This window comes from Lactuca serriola, chromosome 6, assembly GCF_051521515.1.
Source record: "Lactuca serriola cultivar US96UC23 chromosome 6, Lser_US96UC23_V15, whole genome shotgun sequence".
Classification (NCBI taxonomy): domain Eukaryota; kingdom Viridiplantae; phylum Streptophyta; class Magnoliopsida; order Asterales; family Asteraceae; genus Lactuca; species Lactuca serriola.
In genome coordinates, this window is record NC_136413.1 from 81,167,171 (window position 1) to 81,183,948 (window position 16,778).

The 16,778-nt window shown below is 29.4% G+C and overlaps 1 protein-coding gene across 1 annotated transcript in view; it reads left to right on the forward strand.

Annotated features, from left to right (window-relative positions):
• Positions 1-16,778, forward strand: part of LOC145059341 (uncharacterized) — a 55,473-nt gene that overhangs the window by 22,085 nt on the left and 16,610 nt on the right. Inside the window, exons 9-15 of the mRNA XM_079007198.1 lie at positions 9,359-9,539; positions 10,136-10,164; positions 10,307-10,455; positions 12,237-12,339; positions 12,506-12,601; positions 12,678-12,730; positions 12,818-12,941. Of these exons, the coding sequence (XP_078863324.1) occupies positions 9,359-9,539; positions 10,136-10,164; positions 10,307-10,455; positions 12,237-12,339; positions 12,506-12,601; positions 12,678-12,730; positions 12,818-12,941 (735 nt within the window). The remainder of the gene's footprint in view (positions 1-9,358; positions 9,540-10,135; positions 10,165-10,306; positions 10,456-12,236; positions 12,340-12,505; positions 12,602-12,677; positions 12,731-12,817; positions 12,942-16,778) is intronic.

A 16,778-nucleotide genomic window follows, 5' to 3' on the forward strand; every position in this document is an offset into this window, starting at 1 on the left:
ACGATCAGGTTAATAGTTCTAGAGGCCCCAATTGGCTGAAGATACATTCATGTGACCCATGCCAGAGTTTCAACTATGTATACATACAACAACATTTAGTAACTCCTATAATAATAATCAATCATAAACTTTTTCATCTAACTTATTAACTTATATATCAATAACATGCTATGAATCTAAGATACACCAACATATTAACTTATATATCAATAACATGTTATAAATCCCAGCTACACCATCTTATTGATTCATATAGCAATAAGCTACTGTAAATTTAAGCTACATCATCTTATCAAATCATATAGTTATAACCTACCATAACTCTTAGTTACACAAGTTTATTAACACATACAACATTATTTAAAAATCATTCATATATTATGCCTTTCACATAATACAATAATCACCACATATCTTGATATCAATTATCTAGAAAGAAAGCATGGTCATTCACCTTGCAACATTTCCAGTGTATGGATTGTTGGTTCTTGAAGCTCCATATATGCTTTAGTTCAAATATTGTCAGCATAACACACTCAATTGAGTATTACAACTCAAGGTACAACTCATTTATATATTGACTCAACCCATCAGTAATGTAGGTAAACTTATTAAGCTCCATGAACTTGTTGTCTACATGTCTTAATTCATTAAGACATGAACTTTCTGTCACCTTATTCATTATTTCATTACCTTGAGTCAAGGTACAATATTTCCACCACAATCATAGAACTAAATTTAATGGATAAAACTAATTATACTTCACGAATAAATCATTAATATAACTTAACTCATTATGATATAAGTCAAAAATTTCTTATTATCAAAATTTCCCAAAACTAGGGTTTCGGTTTATCTTCTCCAAATTCAAGAACTAGGCATGGACTAGTTATATAACATCAAGAATATGATTACTAAGCCCATTTTAAAAATATAATTAAGCTTTCTTTAATATATATAAGATACCAGTCACCATAAACTCCAAACAAGCTTAATGATGAAGATGAAGTTACCTCTTTATTCTAAGTGATAGTGTTAGATTATTGATTTATTGAGATTTCCTTTCACCTAGCTCCTTATCTAGGTTTAGCTCATCAAAAATTGTCCTTAGAGAGTGCTAGAGAGTGTGTGGGCAGTAAATGAGTGACACAACCGACTTCCTAATTTGTGTACTATGTTTTGTGACGTTGGCTCCATTTGATGTGTAATTAAACGTTTACACATCACGTTATCATTAACATCATGGTTTAGATTTTATGTGTTGTGTACTCACTATCTTATTGTTTTAGAATTGTACTTTCTTCTTAACTTCAAATAAACATAACTTCTTCATATGGACTCCGTTTTAGTCGATTCTTTCGCCCACACGCTCTAAATTTTCATGGCTACATTACAAAAATAAAATCAATTCTTTTAAATCTATTAAGTCACACTTTCTTAATCTCAACATTATTGTCTAACCATTTTATTAAATATGAATATAATAACTTTTTTCAAAACTACACAACTTTTCAATTTATTTTTTACCACATATCCAAGGGTTATTATCATATACATAACCCCTTTTAAAACATAAGTACACCCCGTATTTACTTTTACAAATTCATAAAATAAGGTGTTACATATATGTTGTTCTTTTCCTTAGAGTATAAAAATAACGATGACATATAACATTTGTAATAAATGTTCCCTCTACAGATGGATAAAGGAAAGTGGTGGTTCATAGTATTTGAAGTTTCTTTTTGGTGCAAAAGGTGTACCAATAGTACTAACTACAGATTAGTATGCAACACCACACATATCAGACACTTGTATTAAAATATTAAAATACCAGTACACCCGTGTATGGTAATGCCTTATGTTGCAACATATGTGAATGTATGTTTTTGTTGAATGTCGCATCACCATTTTTTAATTTAGGTTATGAAGGACTTCTCTAAACCCAATATAGGTGTTTCCCCATGTCCCAATCTGTCAATTTGTAGTAAGTGACTATACTCTTTAGCTATGCAAGGACGCCACCCTTTACCATGTAAGGGGTCACGTCCTTTTGATTTATAATATTCATCGTATTTGTGATCTTGGTAACTTATAAGGATATGAAATCAACAACAGTTAACATGTATTAGGATCAACTCCAAATACCTTTGGTGTTATATAAATACCAACCACCAAAAATCATTCTTAATACTAGAATCACCAATATTCCTCCCCTAATTTTGTTGTAATCCTTTTATATTAGTGTATTACACATTTAATTTACAACAGAATGCAGGTATCCCAAAGACTAGACCGTTTATATCTTTGGAGATAATATATACATTCACGAGTCTAGTTCTAATACTTAGTGTAACTCTAACTTTGTCCAGTAGGAATTAGCAACTAAATCACATCATTTGTTGTGATGTCAATGTCCAATGGAAATACAGTCTAATTTATTTCTTTTAATTACAATACAATGAATACCAAATAGGTTTTACAATAAAAAAAACAATATAGAAGCACTATAAAAGTTTTCTCAAATAAATTAATTAAACTATACATATACTCTTGTACTTCTTTCTTGTATGCGGTTTACTAAATCCTTTAACAAGTGCTATCTAAAATGTAGACTTCAACCCAAAGCTCGATACCTGACACACATAGAATTTAAAAAGAAGAATACGTAAGACAACGAATTGTCTTGTGAGCCCATGTTTTAGACATAAAATAATGTTTGGAAAAAATTTCCTTACCTTATTCTTTAAAAGAAATGATTCTCAAACAACACTTACTTTCCAAAAGATTTTCTATAAACAAAATAACTCATTTTTCAAATTGTTTTCCTTTGTTCAAAACATCTTTACACACATATAATACTTGCAAAATTCATTTGTGCCTAATATGCATCAAAGTCGATAGCACATTCCAAAGCCGTAGATATAGTTCAAAATACTTATTTTTAATACATTCACCAACTCAGAACATTGTTCCATAATACTCAAGTAAGGAAAGAATTAATTTCTCCAAAATATACAAATAATCAAAATACATATAACTTAAAACGTATAACTAGTCAAAATACTTATAGCTAAAAGTGTACAAATTGTCAAAGTACGTATAACCCAAAAAGTATAAATAGTTAAAACCCAAAAAATACAACCAAATACTCAACAAGTCCAAAACAAACTTTCAGTTCCCTTCGAAATACAAGAAAACCGGTCAACACCGATTTTCTATAATCCCCTTTAACGATCGTAATGTATGTCAAGACAGAATATAGTTCATCTCTTGACCCGATACTTTTCTTTCAAGGTCGCTACCTTGTTTGGAGTTTGTTCCAAAAGTACGACCCTTGTTCCGGAATGTTTTCCATATGGGAATCCCACATAGGGATATCTAACTACTTCACGGCAGGATCTACCTACACCTCCCCACTTATGTTTAACCTTGATTACTTCTAAGCACAATTCAATCTCTGTAGGATTGATTAATGAATAGACAAGTCAAAAACATGTTATATAATTATGCAAGGACTATGTTAATATAGTTATTAGAACATCATTATAATGCTTTAAAGTTATTTTAAGCTTTTTTTTTTTTCCATTTTCAACTATTTAATCATATTACTTTAATTTAGCAAACTTATTTAAATCTCAAAAATATATAATGACTATGGTCTAGATTATTCCAACTCTATTATAAAAGTTAAATATGCTTCATAAAAGTAAAATAATCACTTTTACATGTTTTCCTTTTCTTTGTCCCAGTTTAGAGTAATTCGTCATTTCTTATATTAGTGTGTTCATACTCCATGATTTATAATCGAAACATGTTCCAATAATTTTAAAACATGTATAAAGTTTCATAGGACTTTTCAAACCAACTATTTTCTCATTTAAACATTATACTTTGCCTAAATATTATTTTCTTGGGTTTTAGGGAGTTATTTTAGCAACATTCTGGTTTGAACTTGTTTATAAGTTTATTACAATGGTTAGTTGTCAAAACGTCATTTATCTTATTCATTTTTTTATCCGTAAAAGTTTCTAAAAATAGAAAATATTTTACATTCTATATTTTCAATATATTTGTTACCAAATACGCCCAACATTATATAAATGTCATTACGATTTCTTTTTGCATTCGTATGTGCTAAAACAATAACTTTTTTAGTTTTATCGTATTTTCTCATTTTTAAGCTTAACCAAAATATATTTTTTTCTTGACTCAAACTTGTTATTTCTTTTTTTTTTTTCTTGAACTTTTTATGGTAAGAAATCGTTGTAGTTATGTTTCGGATCATTTTGAAAAATACTATTTTTCACTTTTAAAATGATCGCTTAATAGCCATTTTTATAAAATATTATTTTTCACTTTTAAAATGATCGCTTAATAGCATTTTTTATAAAATTTTAAGCAATTTTTATTGTCTATAACTCATTGTTCATGCTTTATTAACCCATTCTAAATTAATTTATTCAATTTAACTAAAATCCTTGAATTTGATAAAAATTCAACAAAAAGGTCAATTTTTGACATCACAAGTTTAAGCTTACTTTAGACCCTGGTAACTATCACATATGACCTCCTAATTAATTTATTATTTTCCCTACATCTTCCTTTCTGTAGCGGATATATGTTACACTCCAGAATCAACTTCGTTGGATAGCATAGCAAGAGTTACGCATCCATAGGTATATAAACACTTTAATTTTTCAGACTTAGAAAAATTCTGCATTCCAACTTTGTACAGATTTTTCACAAATTTGAACACTCGTAACTCTCTCTCTTAAATTTTGATCAGGCTAATTCTTTTCGATATTTGTTCTTTGTTGTCTTGGCTACATAAGAAGCTATTGTTTCACTAAGTTAAAATTTATAGCTACAAATATGCATGTTGGACATAAAATTACTACAATTCTGTATTTTCATCATGATGAAGTTCATGATTTCATTCCATTCTTCAACAAGCTTTTAAGAAATTCCAAGTAGTTTCTCATTTCTTATTTACACCTACATATTCTTAATAACCATTTACATAATCTTAATAACCATTTGATACTATTCTTTCTAGCAAGAAAATGTTAATTCCATTATTTCTTCATCTTTCGTCAAACATAAAATCTAGTGACTATAATTAACTCAATACTACCAATTGCTTGATTTTATGATACTTTCGATCAACTCATGGCATGATTTAATTCAAAATTTTAATTCCAATTTCTACATGTAACACTTTCAAAATCTAAATTCACAACCCAACTTCCAATTTCAATACACAACAAAGATATTTCAAGTTATTACATTTATACTTACTATTTTGACTCCAATGAAAAAGTGAAAATTCCAACCAAAGATGTTTAAGATGGTGTTTGTTTTTTGGAAAAAAAAATCTTTTTGACCACTTATGTTTTTGGGTAGAAAGACATTTGAAGAGAAATTGTTTGTTTTTAGAAAACAAAAGTCATGATAAGTCTTTTTGAAATTTTTTTTTCCGAAATACAAAAAAAAAAAAAAATAGTTTTTGATTTTGAAATACATTTTATAAGTTCTAAAACTATGTGATATTTAGTTTTACACCATCAATGTAGGCATCACCGCCACTTCTACAACCGCCTAATGCTTGTGCCACCGCACCACCACCATCAACACCACCGCCGTCACCACCACCTCTGCCACCCCATCTCCCTACTTCTTCCACCACCACCATGACTTTTGTACCTCCATCATCACCACCAACATCAACACCATCACCATCGGTCTTTTTTTTTTTTTATTATTATTTTTTTTTATTTTATTGTTTTATATGAAGACTTTAAAAAATAACTAATTTTTTTATTAAGACAAAAGATATGAAAAAATGATTTTGGTCTATATTTTATTTTGTGGACATGGAAAAGGACAGAATATATTTACCTCTTAAAAACAAACACCACCAAACTCATGTCTCTATGTCCATTTCCATGAATTCAACCTACTATCCATATTCATAATTACAATGCATCATGAATCTCATACGTTCAACAATTTTCCATTATTTTCAAACCATTCATGAGATTATATAAGGTTTTCAAGAAATTATCTTAAATTGTGCAATCTAATGAAATCAAGAGTGATTAGGGTTGTCCATTGCTAAATCAGTTACTTAGCACCTCCAACCACCATCGTCGGCCATATAATATCACCGGCGGCCACTAATACCGTTGTTTCTGCCCAACTATTGTGAAGAGTTCTGATGTCACTATTTTCTTTATCTTATGTCCCATTTCTTTTCTTTCCTGTTCACTACAAGATTTTTAGCCTATAGGGACGACAAAAATCATCTCTATAGAGTGGAAAGTCGTCGCTATAGACCTCAACGACGACTTGTCGTCGCTATAGACTTTGTTGCCGTAGGTTCGTCGCTTTATGTTGAAATGTCGTCGCCATAGCCTTTGTCGATGTAGCCCCCCTTACAACGACGACAAATCGTCCCTATATAGCGGACAATAGAGACGATATATTGTCGCCATAGTGATCAATATAGCGACGACATAATGTCGCCATAGCCTCATCTATAGTGACGACATATTGTTGCTGTAAGTACACTTATAGTGACGATAAGTCGCCCCTACAGGTGTTTCACAGGTTTTACACAACACAGTTTTTTTACCCCCCTGTGTTAAATTTCCAAAAAATTTATATACAATAAAATAAAACCAAAAACAGTTAATTTAAATCTAAATAATTCCAAATATCAAACCATCAAAACTTTTAAAATATCTTACATGCTCGGTTTACCAAAAATGAAGAGCCAAATTTGATTTTGTTTAGATGTTTCATACAAACCAAACTAAAACAAACAACCTAATTATCAGATACACTAGAACTACTTTCCCATTCTTCATTTTCATCATCTTCTTCATTTTCATCACCTTCTTCCATTTCATCATCTTCATTTTCATATCCTTGACTTTTTTCATCTTCTTCATTGACATCATCACCCTTTGGAACTTGTAGTCAGGAAGGATCAAAAGTAAATTGAAATTGTGGTGGTTGGGCGTTTGGATTTTGAGATAAGAACTTGATGCATCTGTTCTGTAAATTGTTGACTCATTTGTTGAGTCAACTCTTGAGCAAATGCATTGAAGTTTAGGGCATTGGTTGATGTACTTTGCACATTACGTTGCTACATTTTTCACTTTTCTTCCAACACCTCTTGTATGGCCGCTTCTTTCTCCAAGTGCACACTTGAGGCATTCTGTCTGATTAACCAATGAATCATCACCATCAACCTCTTCCAAGATTTTTCTATACTCTTCCATAATTTTACCATACAATAAACATTTATTAATTATTTTTTCTAAAATTTGGCAGCGTAACAACTATAACAAGAAAAAACCCCATCTGTTCAAAGTATATAAATAATAAGAATAACAGTTCCAAAATTTGAATAAATCTACTTGTAATATATGCAATCCATTTTAAATAACAATATAAACAATTTACTCTAAATTCCATATGAATAATTTATACAAAATAACATCATACTAAAAGTACGTAAATACCACTTTTACTTACCCAATCGTGTTGCGTCTGTGGGTGACACCATCATTTTCCTTCCTTAAAATGACTTTTTTTTCCATCCATCCGTGTGGTTTGCCATTCGAGTTTCTTTTTTCTACAAAAAGCCACAAAAACTATTACTAATATTTCATAGAAAATGTTGAAAAACCCTTAAATAACACTAAAAAAATCTTAATTCCTTATGCCGCTTTTGGGCATAGGATTCAACACCATGAGAACTTCCATACAACTATTTTCCCCTGTTATCTTTATTTTTTACAGAATGGTTTTGATACTTTTCGTTCATGAATAACTTTCCTCCATGCTTTTTCATTCATTTTAGGTGGGTGGGGGGGGGGGGGTGTTTCTTTGCCGTTACCACATCATTGTAGCCTCCAACTCTCATAAAATGCTTTTTCACCTTCAATTTTCGGTGCCTGTAGCTTACTTTGAAATCCACGTCAAGTCCTTGCATAATGCCATTCCAATGAGGCGTGTCACCGAAAGAATCTATACCAAAATAATTCTATAAAAGAAAATGAAAAGGATTATAAAACACCTCAAAAATATAAAGTTGTTATACTAATAAAACCATTAAATTTTATACTTACATTCAACGTGGGATATATTTTTCTTTTATAATCTTCAGGGACATCATCCCAACTCGGATAGTGAAAGGGGACATTGTTTGCAACCTCATTTGAGACCAATCGTATATAATCCTGATAGTTATCGCCAATGACCTTCTATAGTCTCCCCGTGATATCAAACTCCAAGGGAAGTGGCTTCTTCTTGTTAAATCTAAACCGTTCATACAAATTCAAATTTCTTCCAAAACTTCTCTTTGGTTTTGATACATTTATACATGTAATTAAAAAGTTAGTAAGTTAAAAAGTTATTGAACATAAAGACATATTTGATTAGAACAAGTTATTTACATGACCCACAAGCTCTGGCAACATGTATTGACATTCTGTTGAAATAAATAATAAACATAATTTAAACAAAACATTATAAGCAAGAATTTTAACATGTAACAATCATCTATTAAAGACACAAAAACATTATAATACATTTAATCATAATCATCACTGGAATAATATGCATCTATAGACTCATATTCTTGTAGTGGTTATCTCTCTCTGTTATGTTTGTGATATAGATAAACACAAACACACACACAACCATTGATTTTATTTCTTTCTTATTTTCTCTTAAGACCCTCTCTCTCCCTCAAACACTTTGTCTCTTTTCAACTTGATTGAGTCGCACAAAGTATGTGTGTACGTGCCGAATTTTTTTAGTAAAGCCCACAGATAAAATATGAAACAAAACACAAAATAAATAAAAATAAAAAAAATTATGTAAGGACCAAAAACATAACTTGAAAATATAATATTCTACCACAATTGCAACTTATAAATTACAAACGATTTGGCTTTAAAATTAAGAAAGATGAAAATTATTAGATCAAACTTTCCTAAGCAGAAAACATATTAATGTGAAAATCTATTATGATAGTAGACAAAATACATATGCCTAGACAGTTTCTTATTTTACATCTTGTATCATATGCTATCAAAGTTGTAATGTTAATTCGATTTAGGTAGCTATTTTTTTTGTCTAGAAGAAGTCGAACCGAATGAACAGTAACTCTCCCTCACAATCTCTATTTACTAATATATATATATATATATATATATATATATATATATATATATGTATATATATATAATTTACTTCTTATTTTCCTTAACTGTTAGTTACTACCATCTAGTTTATGTAAATGCAAATATGTTTTAGTGGTTTAACTATTAAAATTAAAATGCAGAATATTGATGAAAATGAGCTGCCTTTTCTAGTCACTGTCAATCCTTCTCGAACACCAAAAAGTACATTACATAAATGGTCACTAGGACTGTCAATTCCATCAGTTGCAGCAACAAAGGCTGTTCTTGAGCTTGCTTACATCCAAGGGAAGCGAAGAATTTGGTTTTGTGGAGGATACCAAGGTAATATTCTTCCTTTGTCAGTCTTCATAGATAGGTGTCAAGATACGCTCAAATAGATAATCAAGAGCCTTTTTCATCTAAACAATAGTTCGCCATCTCATAATTGACTTTCGAATGCCATACACCAAAATCTCAATATAAATAATGTATGGGCTCTTCAAGAAAGTATAAGATGATATTATAATGCAAGGTTTATTGTAACTTTGTAAATCTCATTGTAATTATGGTAAAAGCATATACGAATTCATATATATTTGAACTTGACAAAAGTAATTGAATTCATTAGATAACTAAAGGTCATACGTGGAAATTGTTTATGAGATTAAAAGAGTGACATGCCATTATTTAACTTGAAATTGATCGGTGTTTCATAGAACCTAAAAGGGTTTATATAATTTTTTTTAAAGTCATCCCTATTATTCTCATACATTAACTCTACAAAAGGTTAATTTACATCACACTACCCTTTATGTCACCACTTTTTGTTGAATCTATGACTCTACAAGAAATAAGTGTTTCAATTGTAAGTATTTTCGTCTATGTTCAAAGTTTAATTACTTTATCTTAATTTTAAAAAGTGTAATTTATTTTTATAGGTCATGGGATCCTTGAGGATGGTGTGAAGGTAACCTGTTACACAAGTTAATATTACATGCAAAACTCTAGTGTAGATCAAATAAGTATTCATTACACAATTTTGTTCAAATTTTGATAAATAGAGAACACATAAAAGTTAATGTCTCACATGGTCTTTTATTGTCTTCCAGGCGGGTATGGTAGCGGCAAATGGAATTCTTAAAAGGACTTGTGAAATTCTGAACAACCCGAAAACTATGGTACCATCTTTGATGGAAATTGGTGCGAGGTCACTTGTTGTTGGGTTCCTTCAAGAATTTATTGCTATTGGCACCTTAATGTGAGTCACATTCTTTTACGCATGTGTGTGTGTGCGCGCACACACACACACACACACTATATATATATATATATATATATATATCCAAAATGCAGAAAAACAAAATCATTTATCAAACAACATTCAAAAACACCCTTATATTTTGTTTATATATAAAAAAACCCTCACATTTTAAGTAACATTGTAGATTTATTGAAATATTCGTTTTTTAAAGAAGTTACTAGTTGTTTTTTGACATCACATTTATCCTATTCGTTTTTAGGTTGACATTGTAAAAAATAAATGATGTCACTTATTTTTGTTTGAGTAATGGTTGTTGATTAATGATTAATTTCTTATTTTTTTTACCCTAGACAAGAGACAACCTCACTAATTTGTGTTTCCATGCTAATTTAAAAAAACAAAGAAATAAATGTTATGTTATAAAAAATCAGTAATTTCTTTTTAAAAAACAGATATTTAGGTTAATATGAAATGTAAAGGTTTTTATGCAAATATGTAAAAACTTAAGAATTTTTGTAAATTTTGGTGTATATATATATATATATATATATATATATATATATATATATATATATATATATATATATATAGGGTTAGGTTATTTTGTTTTCACTATCTATTGTGTGCATGTATGATTGATTCTGGACCAATTATTTTAATTATTTTAAGAAACTAATTAATGCATATTACATGTTGAAGATATAATGGATATTAATTACATTTTCAGCATTTAATATGCATTAATTACTTTCTTAAAATAACTAAAATGATTGGTCCAGAATCAATCATACATGCACACAATAGATAGTGAAAACATTTGAACCTAACTCTCTCTCTCTCTCTCTATATATATATATATATATATATATATATATATATATATATATATATATATATATATATATATATATATATGACAAAATACAAAAACACCATCATTTATATACCAACATTTAGAAAAATCATAGATTTTTATATATTTGCAGAAAACCTTTACATTTCATATTAACTCAAATATCCAATTTTTACAAAGAAATTACTACATACATATATATATATATATATATATATATATATATATATATATATATATTATTTTGTAAAACATAATAGTTATATCTTGAGTTTTAGGAAGTATAAGATAGAATGTGTTTTGTACAAATCAGTTATGCATAAATAAATCATTAAAATCTACTAAAAGTTTGAAAACTATAATTAAGGAAGGTTACTAAGAAATTTAATTTGAAGCAAAATGACAATTTTAAAATATTAAGTTGATGTTTACAAATTAATTTACATTTTTTTTAACTCGACATCGATAATGATAAATTACATAAAATATATAAAAAGACAATTTAAATACAAGTTGTAAGAATAAATATTTTATTTAAAGGTGGTGATATTTTTATTATATAATAACTAATATTAAAATCTAATGATTATTTCCTCGTATGAAGCTATCGTAAAAAAAAAAATTATTTATCTTTGTCGGCTCACATCTAGTGTGTGTGTATATATATATATATATATATATATATATATATATATATATATATATATATATATATATATATATATATATATAACCATAAATTATATTTGTACATTGCATCTTTATTGGTATTATCTCTTCATCTTTGTTTCTTTCTTTTTTTTTTTTTTTTTTTTTTTTTTTTTTTTGACTCAACAAACAGATAATTGTTCTATTTTGAGCTCTTTATTCCAATACATGATAAAGGTTGGTATAACAAGCATATTGTTATTTAAATTTATTATAGTTTATTGGAAGAAGGCGGCGCAACATTCAAATTTGAAGGAACAAGGAAGAAGGAATCTATAAAAGTTTATGTGAAAGTTCAAAATCCTCGATTTTATTGGAAGGTCAAGACTCTAACTTAGTTTTATATATCTTGGGCATGGTTATCACTATATTAAGACTTTATGATCTCTTACAACAATAACTCAAATATCCATGAACATGTTTAATTATGACAATTATTTAGTAATTCTCGAATGATTAAATTGCGACGCTCAAGTCCTTTTGCAGCTTGCTACAGAAGACGAGTTAGGTCTGATTGGCGCATACATTAAAGGGGACTTCTCTTTTGTTGATAAAACAAATGGCCTTTTAAACTTGATAGTGGTAAAAGTCATGGCTTATGGCTGCTATTCAAGTAGCTTTTCTTGTGCTTCCACATTAAAGTATGCTAGTTTTGCAGATTCTCATTGTAAACTATGAGCAAAAAAATTATTCCTCGATGTCTTACAAAAGGTAAATATAGCTTATACACAACTATCACATGTTTTAAAGGTTATAATTGTTCATTAAATTAATAGAACTCGTTGTGTGTGGCTCCAGAGGTTGGTGGACACCAATGTTTTCAACAGCGATAATAGCATCTGCAAAGTATTTCTATCATCATGTTTTGATGCATAACTCTGTTACTCAAGCACGTAGGAACATATCTCATCACTATGATTTGGTACGTGGAAAAATTTACATATTAATTATAAAATATGTTTTATCATAATGTTACCACACTATGTAAAAAATATTACAACATTCACCTTAAAACGATAAACAAGCATAATATATATATATATATATATATATATATATATATATATATATATATATATATATATATATGTATATATATATATATATATATATATATATATATATATATATATATATATATATATATATATATATATATATATAATGATATATTGACGTGCTTCGGTAACATCTATATCCATGATAACATGCCTAGCTAAAAACGAGCATCGATTATGTTGAAGAAGTAAGTACAAGATATAGTTTAGGTTTATGCTTACACTATAATCTTTTTATGAAAATGCCACACAATTCTAACCATTATGGTTTCACTACATGAATCTACCCATATGTCCTTGACCTTTTTTAACCTTATGATGCACCAAGCCTTCGAGATAGCCTACGCTCGTCGACATACCTAGTCGGCAAAGGTAGAAAAACTCATCGGCATAGACGTTGTCGGGATAGCTACCGACTGTACCGACGACATGTCGTATGCACAAAATAATGTTTTATTATTTACTTGTACCGACAACAAGTCATCACCATAGGTCAACTCTATGGCGACGACATGTCGTCGGTATAACAACGACATTTTTTTAATCGATTCTGTTATTTACCATTCATTTTTGTTTAAAGAATCTAGATAATTTGCAACATATAACCATAATATACAAACATTCAGTAAATCATACCAACACATATTGCTCAAATTCAAGTCTAGTACATACAAAAATGAGATACAATAAACAATAACACAAAAGATAAATAATCATAATCTTTCGTATCCTCGGTCTCGTCGGTTAGTTTGGGGTTATTTATCGAAACATATTGGGATTGAATTGAAATTGTAACATTGGTGGTGGTTGAAAATTATGAATTGCTGCCACCAAGTCGTTATACATTTTTTTTTTCAATTGTTGCAAGTATTCTTGCGTTTGTTGGTTAATGCGACAAATTGTGTATCACTCATATTTTAGGATTGAGATTAGGAAGATGTGGAAGGTGGGTGACATGGAAATAAATTATTGGGTGTTGGTTTCCTCCAACTCTACGAGTATGTCTATGTCTCGTCGTGAGGGTACGATTGAGAAATTGAAGCTCATTTACAACTTCGCCCTCTACGACCTCTTTTTGCAATTTCCTATACTCCTCTTGAATCTTTTCTTAAAATAAAGAAAACAATAAACATAAATTAATTAAAATGAACAATTTAAACACTAAAATAATAATAATAATATAAATTAAACAAAAACTATAATAATAATAACATATTTAAACAATGTATTAACTTCATTTATTACTTACCAAATCTTCTTGAGTTCGATGCGACCAAACCGAGCATTCCTTGAAGCGCATCTGTCTCCAACCCTCAACATGTCACGACTTCTATCCTTTTTATTCCTATAATAAGCCAAAAACAATAAATATATTTATATAAGTGTTCATAAAAACATTATATAATAAAAATAAATTTTATTACCTCTATATGGCATCTTTGAGCATATGGCATACAACAACGAGCACTTGTATGCGGAAGTTTTGCCCAACTAACTTGAATTTTTTGTAACATACGTCTATATTCTGGGGTCAAAAACAACAAATCAAGCATGTCATTCCAAGTACTAGCGTCCCAACCACACGGTGGATGTCTTCTTGCAGTTTCCATGTCCACATATCTGCCCACCTCGTGAAAATGATATTTTGCATCATGCTTGTGTTATCCACACGCTCTTTGGCAGTCTGCTTGGATACCTGCTCAAACAGGTTCCCATAAATTTGTACCTGCGAAACCTATTAAGATCAAAATAGGTCTGGAAAAAAATATATTTGATTAGTAAAAGAGATATTTAATAAGTGTAATATTCAATACATAAAAAAAGTATTATATACTTACTTCTAACTAGGGATATATAGCTCCTTTTTAGTTGATAGGAACATGGTGCTAATATGGATAATGCAACAATAACTTTGATACCACAGGATTTGAGGTCAATCTAACTAATATTTGGTCGTTATCCCTTATGAATTGACATGTCTCCCCAGTAGTATGAAGTGGAACGACTAAAGGCTTCTTATCGTTATCGGCATACAATTCATACATATTTAAGTTCCTTCCTAAGGCATACAGATTCTTCGGGTTTGCTACATTTATACATAGAATTGGAAATTTGGAAATTTAGAACTTTAAAAATATATCTAATACTTAATAATTCATGTAACTTACAAGATTCGCAACCCAATGCTATCCTGTATGCACCCTCATGTGGAGGTTTGTTCTCGCCATTTTTTCTATATCCCCTCACGACATGTGTTGCCATCTATTTAACAAATATTATAAACATTCAAAATATACAATAAACATACTTTAAACAAAACTTATAAGCAACATTTAAAATTTAACAAATATTATAAGAAATCATGATATATAATAACCTTAACATACATGTAATAAAAATCATCACTAGAACAATATACAACTACAACATCATCATTGTAATGACCCAAACTTTCATCATCTAACTAGCTAGGGATTTATCATAGATATTTCTACAAAATGTGGAAATTTATAAAATTTAAAACACTTTAAACCCCATGTTTTTCAGGTTTACAATAAAATCTATCTATAAATACATCCATAAGGAAAAATAAAGTAAAATATACTTATAGTGTAAGTCCTTGTGCTCCTATCTTCTTATGTACAATGACTACTATGTAAACTTACAAAACATGAAAATCATCTACTACATTATAGCACAATTTTGGTGAGTTATATTCTAACTGTTTCATTTTATGATACTCTTCTACTAATCTTTCTCTATTTTCACATACTCTAAAACTTTTCCACTTTTCTCATACTCTGTTATATTCTCAATCTTTCTTATCTCATCTATCTCTTCTACCCTTTTTCTCATCCTTAATTTCTATTATTGCTATATCACATATCATGCTTTCTCCTATTTCTCATAATTTTTCTTAACCTTTTCTCGGGCTCATCTCATATTGTATACATGATTTATCTTCTCTTTCTTTACGTTTCTCACGCTCTTCTCACTTCTTCGCTTTTCTCTTTCTCCATACTCTATCTCATCTCATATTTCTCCACTCTTTCTTCTCTCTATGCATGCCCTTCTCATACTCATACTTTGCTCTTTTCTCATCTCTTCTTAGCATGCCTTTCTTTACTCTACTTAAATCTCATCTCTATATTCTCTGGTTTTCACGCCTCAACATTTTATTCTCATCTAGACCCAAATTGTCTAATCATATATGATAACTACATTATCATGTAGGGGAACAAAATACCTCTAATCTTATCGGGAATAACCATCTGAACATAATCCCCTCATCTTGATTCCTCACGGATCCCTTGACATTATTCTTCTCTTGAATCCGTAAGATTCTTTACTTTTAATCCCTCACAAATTATATCCAAATTCTCAAAAGAACTTTCTTACCTTGTTCTACTCATGGAACCTTTCATCTATCTTCTCTAACCATATATAATCTCATTATTGTAAGAATTGTTTATCTACATCCCTAAAGGGACCATGCTCTTATTCCAGTAGGAATATATATCTCATTCCAGAGGAATCTTACACTTTATTCCCGAAGGAACCATTCTCTTATTCCCGAATGAATATATATCTCATTCCTAAATGAATTATCTTTCTATTTTTCTCTAACACTTTTATGTGACTCATCACATAACATATGTTCGATGGACGTTCCATGTCTTTATCTCATCAAGAGATCTTCT